At 34.8% G+C, this 14,019-nt stretch overlaps 1 protein-coding gene across 1 annotated transcript in view; it reads left to right on the forward strand.

Annotated features, from left to right (window-relative positions):
• The window catches only part of HDX (highly divergent homeobox), a 151,321-nt gene that overhangs the window by 113,942 nt on the left and 23,360 nt on the right, over window positions 1-14,019 (forward strand). The window contains exons 7-8 of the mRNA XM_081081491.1: window positions 6,431-6,507; window positions 9,829-9,912. Coding sequence (XP_080937617.1) covers window positions 6,431-6,507; window positions 9,829-9,912 — 161 coding nt within the window. The remainder of the gene's footprint in view (window positions 1-6,430; window positions 6,508-9,828; window positions 9,913-14,019) is intronic.

A 14,019-nucleotide genomic window follows, 5' to 3' on the forward strand; every position in this document is an offset into this window, starting at 1 on the left:
GTGGTCTGTGTTATTTTGCCTCTTTTATTTCTGATTTTGTTTATTTGGGTCCTCTCTCTTTGCTTCTTGATGAGCCTTGCTAGAGGTTCATACGTCTTGTTTATCATTTCAGTTAACCTGCTCTTGGTTTCATTGATCTTTATATTGATTTTTTGGTCATTTATTTCTGCTCTGATCTTTATTATCTCCTTCCTTCTATTCACCCTGGGATTTCCTGGTTTCTCTCTAATTCTTTAAGTTCTAGAGTTAGATAATTTATTACCATTTTTCTTGTTTTTTTTGTTTTGTTTTGTTTTGTTTTGTTTTTTGACGTAGGCCTGTAGAGCTATGAATTTACCTCTCAGAACTGCTTTCACTGTGTCCCATAGACTTTGGATTGTTTTACTTTAATTTTTATATTGTCAGATATACCAATACCTTCCTTTATGGTTTCTGACTTTGGTGTCATAATTACAAATTCTTTCTTTGTACTACAATTATGTAAATATACCTCTATATTTACTTATATCTTTATGATTTCATTTTTACAACTTGATACTTATTACATTTGAATTTATTTTGCTTTATAATGTGAGAGGAAAATACCCAATTTTATTTTCCCAAATGATTAACAAATTCCTCCTATACTAATTATTAAACAATTAATCATTTTCCAGTGAGTTTGAGTAAAGCATATATACTTATAAAAGACAGTATGATAATAGTCAGGCTAGTATATATCCTATATAATAAATCCTATATAATAAAAGGGTAATATGCAAATTGACCCTAATGGTAGAATTACTAGGAATGACCGGTAGCTATAATGTGCACTGACCACCAGGGGGCAGACACTCAATGCAGAAGCTGCCCCCTGGTGGTCTGTGTGCTTCCACAGGGGGAATGCCGCTCAGCCAGAAACCAGCTCATGGCTGGTCAGCACAGTGGCAGTGGTCTGAGTCTCTCCTGCCTCCATGGCAGAGCTAAGGATGTCCAACTAATGGCTTAGGCCTGCTCCTCAGAGAGCTCCCAGGCTGTCAGAGGGATGTCTGACTGCCATCTTAGGCCCATTCCCCTGGGGAGTGGGTCTAGGCCATTAGTCAGACATCTCCCAAGGGCTCCTGGGATGCCAGAGGGATGTCTGACTGCCATCTGAGACTCACTCCCCAGGGAGTGGGCCTAAGCAGGAAGGTGGATATCCCCCAAGGGGTCCTGGACTGCAAGAGGGCACAGGCCAGGCTGAGGGACCCCCTGAGTGCACAAATTTTCATGCACTGGGCCTCTGGTATACATATAAATGTACATGCACATTCATATATGTGTACATACATATCATGTGTGTCAAATTCTGAATTTCTTATGTTACATTGATCTGATTATTTATAACTGTGGCTTTATACAATCTGTAAATATTTCGTAGGGCTCTCATTATTCTTAGCTCTTGTAACAAAAACACACTGATTCTTCTAGATGAACTTTAAAATTTCTTTCCACAAGTCCCCTCCCCATAATTCATTTAATATTTTTATTGGCACTGCATTAAATGCATAGCATGATGTGTGAAGATAAATTCAGAATTCGGTTTTGCATGTGTTGCATTTTAGATGATGGCAGGACATCCATGTGGAGCTTTACAGCATACCCTTCAATAATTTGGGTATGGAACTCAGAAGAGCAATTGTAACATGAGAAGATACCTGGGAGTAACCCACCGTGAGGCCAAAATAATATCTAACCATAGATATAGAAAATATAGTTAAGTGAGAAAATGGAAAACCAGAGAGTAAGATAGACAAGGACTGTGTGTTAAGAACAATCTATATTTGGGAACTGGAGTATAAAAGGGTGCCATTGAAAGAACATTCAGGCACAAAAGGATCAGGATATTATATTATTTATAAAACCAAAGAAAGAGAGACATTTCATGAGGAAGAGGGGTTATTCTCTCAACTATCTCATATAGGTTGAGTAGAAATTCCTCTCATATGAGGCATCTAAAATGGTCCAAGGTATACAAGTGGACAATAGAATCGTGGCACCTGGGAATTGGGCAGAGGGGTGTGGGGAGTTGTTGTTCAAGGGGTATAAAGTTACAGTTATACAAGAGGAGTAAGTTCCAGAGATCTGCTGAACAACATAGTGCCTATAGTTAGCAATAAAGAATTGTATACTTAAAAACTTAAGAGGATAATTCATGTTGTGTTCTGAACACCAAAAAAGGAACAAGGACTTTTTTGAAGCTGATGAATATGTTTATTTCCTAGACTGTAGTGATAGTAACAGGAATATGTATGTATGTGTATATATATATATATATATATATATATATATATATATATATATACTCACCAAACTGTATACATTAATTTTTGTATACCAATTATACCTCAATAAAGCAGGGAAAATAAAATTTACAAAAAGTGAATGAGAAGCCATTGGATTCGGTGTTTAAGGAATTCTTTGAAAAAGCAATTGCATGGGTGAGATAGACAACCAGATTGCAGTAGATTGAGTAATGAAAGGGATATAAAAGCTGTTAATATTGAGAGGGCCATGTATTTTCTTTCTTACCAACATTTGTTATAGATATTGATGAAGATCATAACAGAGAATTTAGTGTATGGAAAAACTGTGAATCAGAAAAAAAGAGAAGCCATTATTATTTTCAAGCTCCTTATTTCTAATCTAGGTGTCCATTAAACCATTTTTGCCTAATAGTTGTATTTACTATGCCTGGGAGTACTTGAGTGTTTTCACTGATTCACAAACAGATGTTTAGAGAATGACTGTGTGTTTCTATGGGTGGATGGGAAAGCTGTGAGGAAATAAATATGATAAAATAAAATTACATAAACCCCTAAGGAGAGTTTAATTTCCCATCTCCCACTCCCCGCCATCCAAGAAGGAATTTTAAAAAATAACGAATTAATGGAAAAAAAAGTGAGCACATTTTAATGTTGCTAATATACCACTGCTTCTACACTGGCAACCTTTGTCATTTAATAGTGTGTTCTCTAGAGAGCTGTCAGAGTAATCAAGATCTAATGTGAAAAAGGAGAGAGAACTGAATGCATGAATCAAAAAATACTTTATGGGAAGTGAGATTGCCTAGAATTCCTCTTGGTGATTTATTTTTTACAGATGCATGGTAAGCTTTTCATTTTCATCAGAAATTGCACCATAAAATCATAAAAGAATGTTCAAGTACAGAAAAGAGTCCTTTTTAAATACTGTCCTATTTGCTTCCTCATTTTGCTGATGCAGAATAGTAATCTGAGTGACTTAATTGGGTGATCTTTTTATGATAATTAAGTGAAATGATTTATCTGGCCTAGACTAATATCATACCTTTAAAATACACTAAACATATTATTTTCCAGTTATGAAAATGTAGTTAAATTTTTGTTTACTTTGAGATTTTCATTAACTGCATGACATTATAGTTATAGAGAGACAGAATAAAGAGTACCTGACCATACGATTTAAGAAATGTAACAACTTGAAATTCAGGGTCCTTTATAATATGGCCATTGATAGTCTTCCAAATGTCCAAGAAGAAAAGAAAAGTGTTTTTAAATCAGGTCTTACATTTTACCTGTTAAAATCAATTAAAAATCACACTAAAAGCCTGGCCAGGTGGCCCAGTTGGTTGGAGTGTCATTCCTCGTTGGGTCACATTCCTAGGTTTCAGGTTTGATACCTGATTGGGGTGCTTACAGGAGGCAATTTATGGATGTTTCTCTTCTCTCTCTCTCTCTCTCTCTCTCTCTCTCTCTCTCTCTCTCTCCCTCTCTCAAAATATCAATAAACATATCCTCAGGTGAGGATGAAAAAAAGTTTCTAGAAAAAATTTCTACAAGCAAACACAAGGATTATTTTCAAAAGACAGTAAAAGGCAGGTTTAGCCAAAGTCACCAAAAGATGCTGTTGATCTTTCAGCAGTTTCAATTTCATTATTTTGCTTCTGATAGAATAGGTACTTCCCTGATAAAGAACTTCTGACTTACCTCTAACTTTCACCTTTTACCTCTCCTTCACTTATTCCATTTTCATTTCCTGTATGTAGGAAAGAGAAGTTGTGGTTGATATTGATTAAAAACAAACAACAACAACAACAATAAAAATCCTAGCTACCTGGCTTTATCCCTCACCTAACTGCAAATGTTTCAGAAGTAATAGATGACTCAGTTTCTTAATTTCAAGTTCTGTGTCCACCAAATATATTTATGGTTGAGCAATTTTCAAGATTTCTACTACTTTGAGAAGCAAATTGTTTAAAGTATGGGAAAATGAATATCTATAATGTTAAATTTCATAACGAAACCTTTTTTTAGCTTTATTATGTGGGTGTGCACATGAAAAATAAATCTACATATAGTTACTATGGACACCACGTAAAATGCTCTCTAGAGTTTTCACTGATTAATAATTCCGCTTACTTGTTTAGTTTCCAATTGGCAAGGCTGATTTTGGGGGGCAATAACCAGAAACATTGGCAATGTTTAACTTTCAAGCTGTCACTAACGTAGAAATTATCTGTAAGTTAAAGAAAACATGCCTTATACAGCTGTATCATTTCACAACTTTTTATTTTAGGGATCTTCAAAACAGTTTTTGTTTACATCTTATAATTAACCATGAATGAGCATGTTTCTGGTAAAGCAGAACTGTGTACAAAATTATGAGCAAGTGATTCCAGTAATGACGTTGTTGATTAACAAAATAACCCCTATTCTGAGGGTTTCAGTACTAATACCAGCTATGAAACTAAACTTGATGACAGTTTTCCTTCCCTTCATTTCATTTAGTTGCCGATTATGTAGGAATTGAAAAGCCTGTGATTTGAAATCTCTAAATAACAAATAGACAATAGCTTCTTCTGTCTAGGAACCATTATTTTATTTTTTAAAAATAGCCCAGCAGGTGTGGCTTAGTGGTTGAGCATCGGCTCATGAACCAGGATTCCGGTCAGCGGGTTGAGGGCTCAATCCCCAGTAGAGGGCATACAGGAGGCAGCCAACCGATGTTTCTCTTTCACTGATGTTTCTATTCTCTCTCCCACCCCAAACCTCTCTTTAAACTCAATAAAAATATATTTAAAAATAAATTGAACTTTGCATTAAAACTCCAGTAAAATTTCCCTGGATGCTTAAACACTAATTATCTATGTATTCATACGTGAGTTCCTAGATCAACCATATTTTCCTCCTAATCATCCCCATGTTCGTACAGAGCACACCTATATGTCTTTCCATGGAAAGGAATGGATTTGGAAAAACCTCAAGGGCTGATAAATATTTTTGTTCTGCTTTATATGGCGAAATAAAATGTCGGTCACCAAGGGGCTAAAGACTTCCACTAGTATTTATGCAAATAATCTTCATAATATGGCTGTGCAGGAAGAACAGAGAGAAACATTGCTTCCCTGTTTTCCTAAGAAGTAGAGTTAGGGGTAATCTAAAACAGGCGGTTATATTGTAGATATCCTATGCTGTGAACTAACCACTTCCTCTACCTCAACACAGAGAACCTTTTAGTAGACTGGTTTCTCTGGATTAATTTTTCTTTTATTTCTCATTTTTTAAAAAATACTGAATTTTGATCATAAAAATAATATATTTTCATTATAGAAAACATTGGAAAATACAATAAGAATTTTGGAAATAACCCTACCCCTCAGTGATAACCATTTTAAAAATGGAGGTGGGGGAAGTTTTTGACAGTGTTTTCTCTACATATGTACAATAGTGGGTGGGTGTGTGTGTGCGCGCGTGCATTCACAAACCCATGCTTTTTAAAAAAATTGGAAACGTGCTATATTTATAGCTTTATATCATATCATGTATTTGAAAATTATCACTTTTCTCTTATTGCAATGAGTAATGCATGTTCATTTAAAAATGTTTAATTATGAAAGAGAAAATGGAAGAAAATAAGTAAAATTAGACAAAAGGAAGAAAAATAAAAATTGCCTGTAATTTTATCCAGAAATAATAATGGCAATGTTTTTATGTAAATAGTGTTAGTTTTCTTTCTCCAGGAATATGTACACATTTTTTAGTGTACCTACATAGTAGATTTTGTCACTTTCATTTATTCACTTTCCAATATATCATGAATATTTTATTAATTATCAACTATTTTTCTACTTCATTTTCAGTAGCTTCATTGCTTTTATTGTAGGGTTAGGCCCAACATGACTTCTCCAATTCTCATGGTTAAGCATATAGGTTGCTTCCATTTTTTTCAGTTATAAATAACACAATGGTGACCATCTTTGTATTTTTACCTATCCACATTTAAGAAATAGAGTGGCTCAACAAAGCATGTATGAAGTGAATTTGCCATATGTGTCTTTTAAAATAGATTATTTAATTGATCTTGACTAAAGCATTCTCAATAAAGTTTTGAGGAATGTAAAATGAAATCATGGCCTTTTTGTCTATGGAAGAGTCCAATGAAGTTGTTCCTAATGAGACAAGGGCTGATAAGGAGGAGGACCACCATGCAGTATCCGAAGATAATGTGGTATGTACATTTTGAAATTATTTTCTCATTACATGATGGATTTCAAGGATATGCTCCTAGTTGGTGACGATATTAGTATTTTCAAATTAAGGTATAACTCCACTTTAGAAACTAAAACAGAACCATTACCAGGGAATTCTATATCGTTGACAGTTTAATAAATGAAATTTAAAGCACTGTCAATTTAACCCGAGATTTTTCAATTTAAGAGATTGCAAATATAAAAATCTAATGCTTACTACACATAGGATATTTTATACATAACAAGTTATTTTCTTCAACACATTTAGCAAAAAGCAGATTTCTTCTCATTTAGTAGATGGCAGAATTAAAAAAGAGTTTAGCCTGAGATTATGAAGGAAGCCTTTGTTGATTCTGGGACTTGTATCCAAGGATTCCTTAATCCAAGGTCTCTGTTCAGACCATATCTATCTTATATAGTGTGCTTGGAATCTTTTCTTCTTTCTACTTAATTGGACTCTGTTAGCTTAAAAATTGCATCAATGGAGGAAAAACAGTATTAAGCAATTGAATAGCAGGCAGAGACAAGCTATGTGTGGATTAAACTGGGTTTTGTACAAATATAAGCATTATTGGTATATAGAGCTGTCCTCTAAGGAGCTGTATTAGCAATATCTGTTTATATTCTGAGTCTTTCAAGATATCAAGATGGTATTAAAGTCAGACATAAAGGCAAATGTCATTGTGCTTTGCTTTTGCTTTTGAATAAGTGTTTTGTGCCTAACTGCAACTTTTTAAAAATGGCCCCTATGGGGGATGCTCAGAGCAGAGGGCCTGAGGAAATGGTTCTTTAGTTCACAACAGAGTCAACAGGAATTTGGGGTCATTGTGACAAGGAGAACAAAACCTGTGGCCTTACTATATGAATCAGCACCCTACATGTGAAAAAAAATGGTCCCTATAATGGATTTTTCTGTTATAAAATGACTGTAACTTCAAGATTTACCCTGGCTTTAATTGCAAACATTGTTTATCAAACACTGTAATCTTGCCACATCTCCTTAATAAAAGTTAAGCACATAAAATACAGTTTTGTTCTTTTTTATTAAACATCAACAATATATGTGTTTTCTACATGCACAATATTGTTTAGGATTGCATTTTGTTGATTTTAGTACTGACTTAAGTTGATGCTTGACCCTTCTAACACTACATTCAATGGGAGCATAGGAAAACAAGTTTTTATTTTGAGACAGAATCATGTTTTTATTATATAGGTAGTATAATTGTTTCCCACGATTATTAATTGTGCTAGTATTCTTAAATTCCACCAAGTAATAATCTTCTCCGCTCCAGATTTGAGCTACATTATACAAGTTACATATTGAACCTCTTTCCCCCTAAAGACATACTCATTTTAGCCTGAATTTCTCTGAACTGGATCTCCCCTGCAGCAGACATTTGAAGATAATGAATGAAGAAATGGCATGGGGTGACCCACAGTCACTTAGGCACTTAATTTTTCAAGAGCAATTGATTTTCAGAGACAAAAGTCCAGACTTTCAAAGGTTGATATGCTCTGCCTGTAGCTTTGGAGTGTCCCCAATTATTCATGCATACCAAGTCACAAAGACATATAAGATCTATTTATATGCACAAATCTATACAGTGGCCTTTGGTGCCTTCCTCCCTAGATTACTTAGCTACTTTATTCCAGAACCAATCAAAATATATTGAGAATCTTAAAAATAACATAAAAATGATCAAATCAGAGGTCTGCTGAGAGCTGACAGAATTAAGTCCTGAGTTTATAGTGATTATAATCAAAAACAAAACATTAGATTCATCTCCAGGCAGCATTAGAAAGCAATTTAATTGCAGCTGTCCTCCTGACTCAGAAGCCTACAGGGCACAACCCCTGTTATGGTATTGTACTCTCATAGAAAATATGTCAAATATGATCATTCCAAGATTGTTTGTGACTTTTAATCTATATATATATATATATATATATATATATATATATATATATATATATATATTGCTGGGTAGGAACTTGTTTTCAAATTCTGTCTACAATATGTTGCTATTAATGTACTCCTTCTAAAAAGACTGCCCAGTGACTAATTCTAGCTTAACTTTTTTCTGTTAAAAAATTCTTTTGGGCCGAAACCGGTTTGGCTCAGTGGATAGAGCGTCGGCCTGCGGACTGAAAGGTCCCAGGTTCGATTCCGGTCAAGGGCATGTACCTGGGTTGAGGGCACATCCCCAGTAGGAGATGTGCAGGAGGCGGCTGATCGATGTTTCTCTCTCATCGATGTTTCTAACTCTCTATCTCTCTCCCTTCCTCTCTGTAAAAAATCAATAAAATATATTTAAAAAAAATTCTTTTGGGTTGGCTGGACTTAAACATTTAAAATTGTTTTTCCTTAACTCTGTTTTTCATATGCAAAAGTAAAAATTAGAGCTGGTTTTATGTTTTGGTTTTGCTTTTGGAAAAATGTTCCAGGATTAGAGAACTTGTCTTGCCCCAGGGTTGAAGCTTATTGATCATTCTTTTCATTAGTGCTAAGTTGTTTTATTTATTCTTTTGACAGATATTTAATGAGTGCCTTCTGTGTACAAGATACTGTACAAACTATTCTGTACCTTAACTCTAAAGCTAAGGGCAGTTTAGCATCTCTCTCACTCTTCCTTCTTACTGTCCAGTGAAGGAAACACATAACCATGCTATTTTGATCATTACATCATACATGTCTGCTTTCAATTGTCTAGCTAATGGAGTGAAGTAAATAAGTGAATTGTTTAAAAAATGTATTTGACTTTGCAATTCATTTCTTATGTTGAAATTTTACATTAGAAATTGCAGAGATGTGTGAGGACTTAAAAAATATTTAAACCAATTAAGTATGGTTACCTTTAGATACACTACCCTTATAGGAAAACACTTCCCTGTCACTGGAGGGCACTATTAAGCAGAATTTGAATGCCTGTTTTTTTTAAGGGATATTGTGAAAGGGTTTTTTGTTTGTTTTGTTTTGTTTTTCTATTTTAAATAGTATAGCAGTAATTTCTTTTTAAATTAAATTAAATTTATGTATTGTTGACACTATTATAAATTCCCCCCTTATCCTCCTTTCAGTCATTTTCTATTTACTAAGCAGTAATCAATTGAAGATCGAGGGATGGGGCTTAGACTCAACACTGGGTGTTAACACTAGACGACCTGTGTTTATTCCGGATATCCTAGACTAGATAATCCCTAGCTAAAGCTGAACATTGAATGTATACACTCTATACATTGTTGAGTGTAGTAATGATGATAAAATCTATATTTATGAAAACTTCTCTGTGTTACAGAAAATAGAAATTATTGACGATGAAGAAAGTGACGTGATAAGTAATTCTGAAGTAGAACAAGTGAATTCTTTCTTGGATTATAAGGTAAAAGTAATATTTCAAATTGTGAATTCATTAAGAGAAGGTATTAGATGAGGCAGACTTCTACAGTACTTATGTATTGGTCTATTTCACTTCCACTTGATAAGTTAAACATGCTGGGCTCCACACTGACTCTCTCAGATAACTTCAATATCAGTCAGGGTGCAGGTCATTTTAATTAATACTGGCTGGCTCAGTGGCTATAGTTATAAGCACAGGGTTTTCTCAATAGGAGTAGGTATTGATGAGGTACAAGGTGATGCTGTGCATAGTGATGATTAATGTGAAATTTATAGCAATGCTTTTTTTAAACTTAATGTTCATTTTTAAGTGGTAATAAAAGGGATTTTTTTTCCAGATTTTTCCTTTGCTAATTTCATCTTAAATTATTATAACTTCTGAAGACCATTTTTAAAACATACAATAGTATATCTCTTTTAGGAGAAGTTTAAAAACAATCCCTAATGCAAATACCAAATGAATATAAATAGAAATTACCCTTTCTGAATATCACTTGTTACTAAATTGAAAGACTTATTTTGACATCACATACACAATTGTTTTTATTCAATTTTGAATTAAGCTATCAGCCCATATGTTAATACATTTTCTGCATATATGTATAATTGTTTTCCCTTTGTTAATCAGTATCACATCTTACAAGTTAACTTTGGGGTCTTCTGAAATTTTGGTCACACAATAATTTTTCCATACACAAAATTATTTTATTGAAATATCATAAGAGTTCAAAACAGAGACTAGTACTTAGATATTAACAGAAAATAACATAACTCTAATCAGAAAAAGACAACAGCTGTCATTTTCTCAAATTTTTTTCACTTTTACTATAATTCAAAGTTATGTCATTCAAAAGATTTTGTTTTCCAAATGTGCATAACATGTCAGATTTTAAAATATTAAATAGTGTAAACACAGAAGGAAATTATCTTTTGAAATTTGTTTTCTAAGTGGTCAAAAAGCACAATACAATCCTGTATTTAAACTGTATTTCCAACTAACAAAACTATAAAGTTTTCATTTCTGAAGTACTAGAGAGCATTCTAATCTCTCCTACATGATCATATATTTCTAAATACCTGGAACAGGATTAAAATGGCTCTGCAAGCCACTGCTTGGCACAGGTTATGGAAACTACAGAAAGATGACTGGTTCGCACAGCTGTTAAGTGTGCTCCTCTTAACACTTTCAAGCAGTTCAGATAGGGTTGTGTCCAGAACTCTGAGGATTCTTTCTAGGAGCTTTCCCCTCTGGTGTTCCTTCCAAGAGACTTGAGAAATTTTGGAGCTAAAGGCCAGGGCAAGGCAGTGTGTCCAGTCTAGAAATCTTATTTAACATTTTCATTGAACTCTAAAAGACATTTAATAATCCAGGGTTTTCCATTGTGGTAAATGCTGTGGGAACAAGGGGCCATTCACTACCCTATTAAGGATAACTTTTATAACACATCACGATCCTACATAAACTTCTTTAACTCTCAAACATCAGCCTCTGTATAGAAATATATATTTTTATAATCAATATTAAAAACATTTCAGTTCACCTCATCTGTGAATTTGTTACCTTAAAGTAAGGGTAAGTGAAACCTCATGTAACAGTTCTCATCGCTGATTTCAGGATGTTGATTTAAAACAGCCTCATCAGTTTGGGAATTTAATCTTTCTTCAGAGCATATTTGCATTTTATTTGCATACACGTTAGTACTTCTTGTTTTGGAATCAAAATCACTTTCTAAGTTTCTTAAGTATAATTCCTTTTAAAAGCTTCTTGAAAGAAGAGATGTATTTATCTATGTGTTATCTGGTCTAGTGTTTAGCACATAGGTGTCCAGTAACTAGTTCCTGAGTGAGTGAATACATTAAAGTATCCTTGGAAATATTTTTAATACTATTATGCAAGTACTCGTTTCTATGAAATCAATTAAGACAAGAAGCTGGATCATAATAACTTTTTCCTACACTAAATTAAACAGTCTCCCATTATTCTTGGGATTCATTGCAGCAGAATGAATGAATATTTCTGATGTGTATTTGATAATTGTTACTGTGTAACTATTAATGCTCAGTTTGGGTGTACTGGAGTTTCTGATTGAAATATATTCCTAAAAATCCATATTGCTAGGAGTTCTAACTAACCCAAATGCTTATGAGACAAATTAGTGATCCCTGAGGCATGAGTACTATATCACAAAATAACACCTTGAATGTTCCCTACAATCACCTTGGAGAAGAATTGACAAACTTTACTGGAATGTAGAGAAGATTTTAATGATACAAATGAGCTAGATATTGTTTTCTGAAAGTCAGTGGCTGATGTTACCTTACTAGTTCTTCTCACAAACACTCCATTTACTTAGGAAAATCTCTAAAGTACACATTCATTACTGCTTCTAGTCTTGGAAGTTTTTAATAGACTTGCAAAATGCAGCTCTAAGAAAAAATGTCTGCAATATTATCTTAAAGTTGTTTATGTTTATCAAACATTGCATAAATACTGAGGAAGAGCAATGTTCACATTAGAAATTAGAGATCTGCATATCAATAGATGTTTCATGACTTTTGCAAATGTGAATTACTGTTTTTAATTTTTTAATGGACTATAAATGCAGCTTAAAAGGACTGTATATTCATTGGAGACACTAAGATAATGATGATCGATATCTCCTGTATTCAAAAAGACTTCCTGGTCAGCACTTTACTCATACTATAGTTCTGACAATGAATACTAAAAACCCCAAAATTTAGAATTAATCAAATGTATTATGACAGGAGCATGTTGAACTTTATTTTAATGCTTGTAAATTTGATCGCTGTAGAGTGCCTTTGGATAAGGAATTTAACTTGAATCACCATTTGCAGATGATTAACTTGATATTAAATGGTCTGAAAAGGAAGTAGTTTTACTAAGTAAAATAAGTTCTAAACTGAGCTGATGAAATTGATGTAATAAACATGTTCATATATTGAATGTGATTAATACAACTGTGCCCTTTCATCTGAAACAATAAGAATGCCCAGCTTGGATAGTGTGGCTCAGTGATTGAGCACTGACCTATGAACCAGGAGGTAACAGTTCAATTCCCTGCCAGGGCACATGTCCGGGTTGTGGGCTTGATCCCCAGTAGGGGGCATGCAGAAGACAGCCAATCAATGATTCTCTCTCATCATTGATGTTTCTATCTCTCTCTCCTTCTTCCTTCCTCTCTGAAATCAATAAAAAAATATATATTAAAAAATAAAAATGCCCATAGAATTAACTTATTTTAATGTATTTTATGAAAATTTTGAAAAAATGCTGTTAAAGGTCTTGCTGTGTACTTTGAAACATATTCTCCAGCTGCAAAGAATACTTATAGATCATTTCCATGTGCTTTGGAAAAGAGGCTGGCTAAAAAATTATTTTTTTATTTTTAATCATTTTTTTTTAATTTCCATAAAATAAAATTCACTTCCTTATACAGTTATATAAGTTTTGACAAATAGGCACAGTCATGTAACCATGAGTACAATCTGTTTATTCATCTACTGATGACCACTTGTGTTGTTTCTAGTATTTGGCTATTGTGAATAAAGCTACTATGAATATATATATACTAGAGGCCCAGTGCACAAAACTTTGTGCACTTGGGGGGGAGGGGGGTCCCTCAGCCCGGCCTGTGTCCTCTCACAGTCTGGGACCCCTCGGGAGATAACAACCTGCTGGCTTAGGCCTGCTTCCGGGTGGCAGAGGGCAGGCCCAATCCCTAGGTGCAGCCCCTGGTCGGGCTCACAGCAGGGCCAATTGGGGAGTTGGGGCTCCGCCCCCTGTCATGCACAGAGCAGGGAGATTGGGAGGTTGTGATCCCACCCGCAGTCACGATCAGGGTAGGGCCGATTGGGGGGTTCGGGCACCGTCCCCTGTCACACTCAAGGCAGGGTCGATGGGGAGGTTGCGGCGCCACCCCCTGTCACGCACAGAGCAGGGCCGATCAGGGGGTTGGGGCGCTGCCCCCTGTCACTCACAGAGCAGGGCCCAACAGGGGACTTGGGGCTCTGTACCCTGTCATGCACAAAGCAGGGCCAATCAGGGGGTTGGGGCGCTGCCCCCTGTCAC

Source organism: Myotis nattereri (assembly GCF_964212035.1).
Source record: "Myotis nattereri genome assembly, chromosome: X".
NCBI classification, from domain to species: Eukaryota; Metazoa; Chordata; class Mammalia; order Chiroptera; family Vespertilionidae; genus Myotis; species Myotis nattereri.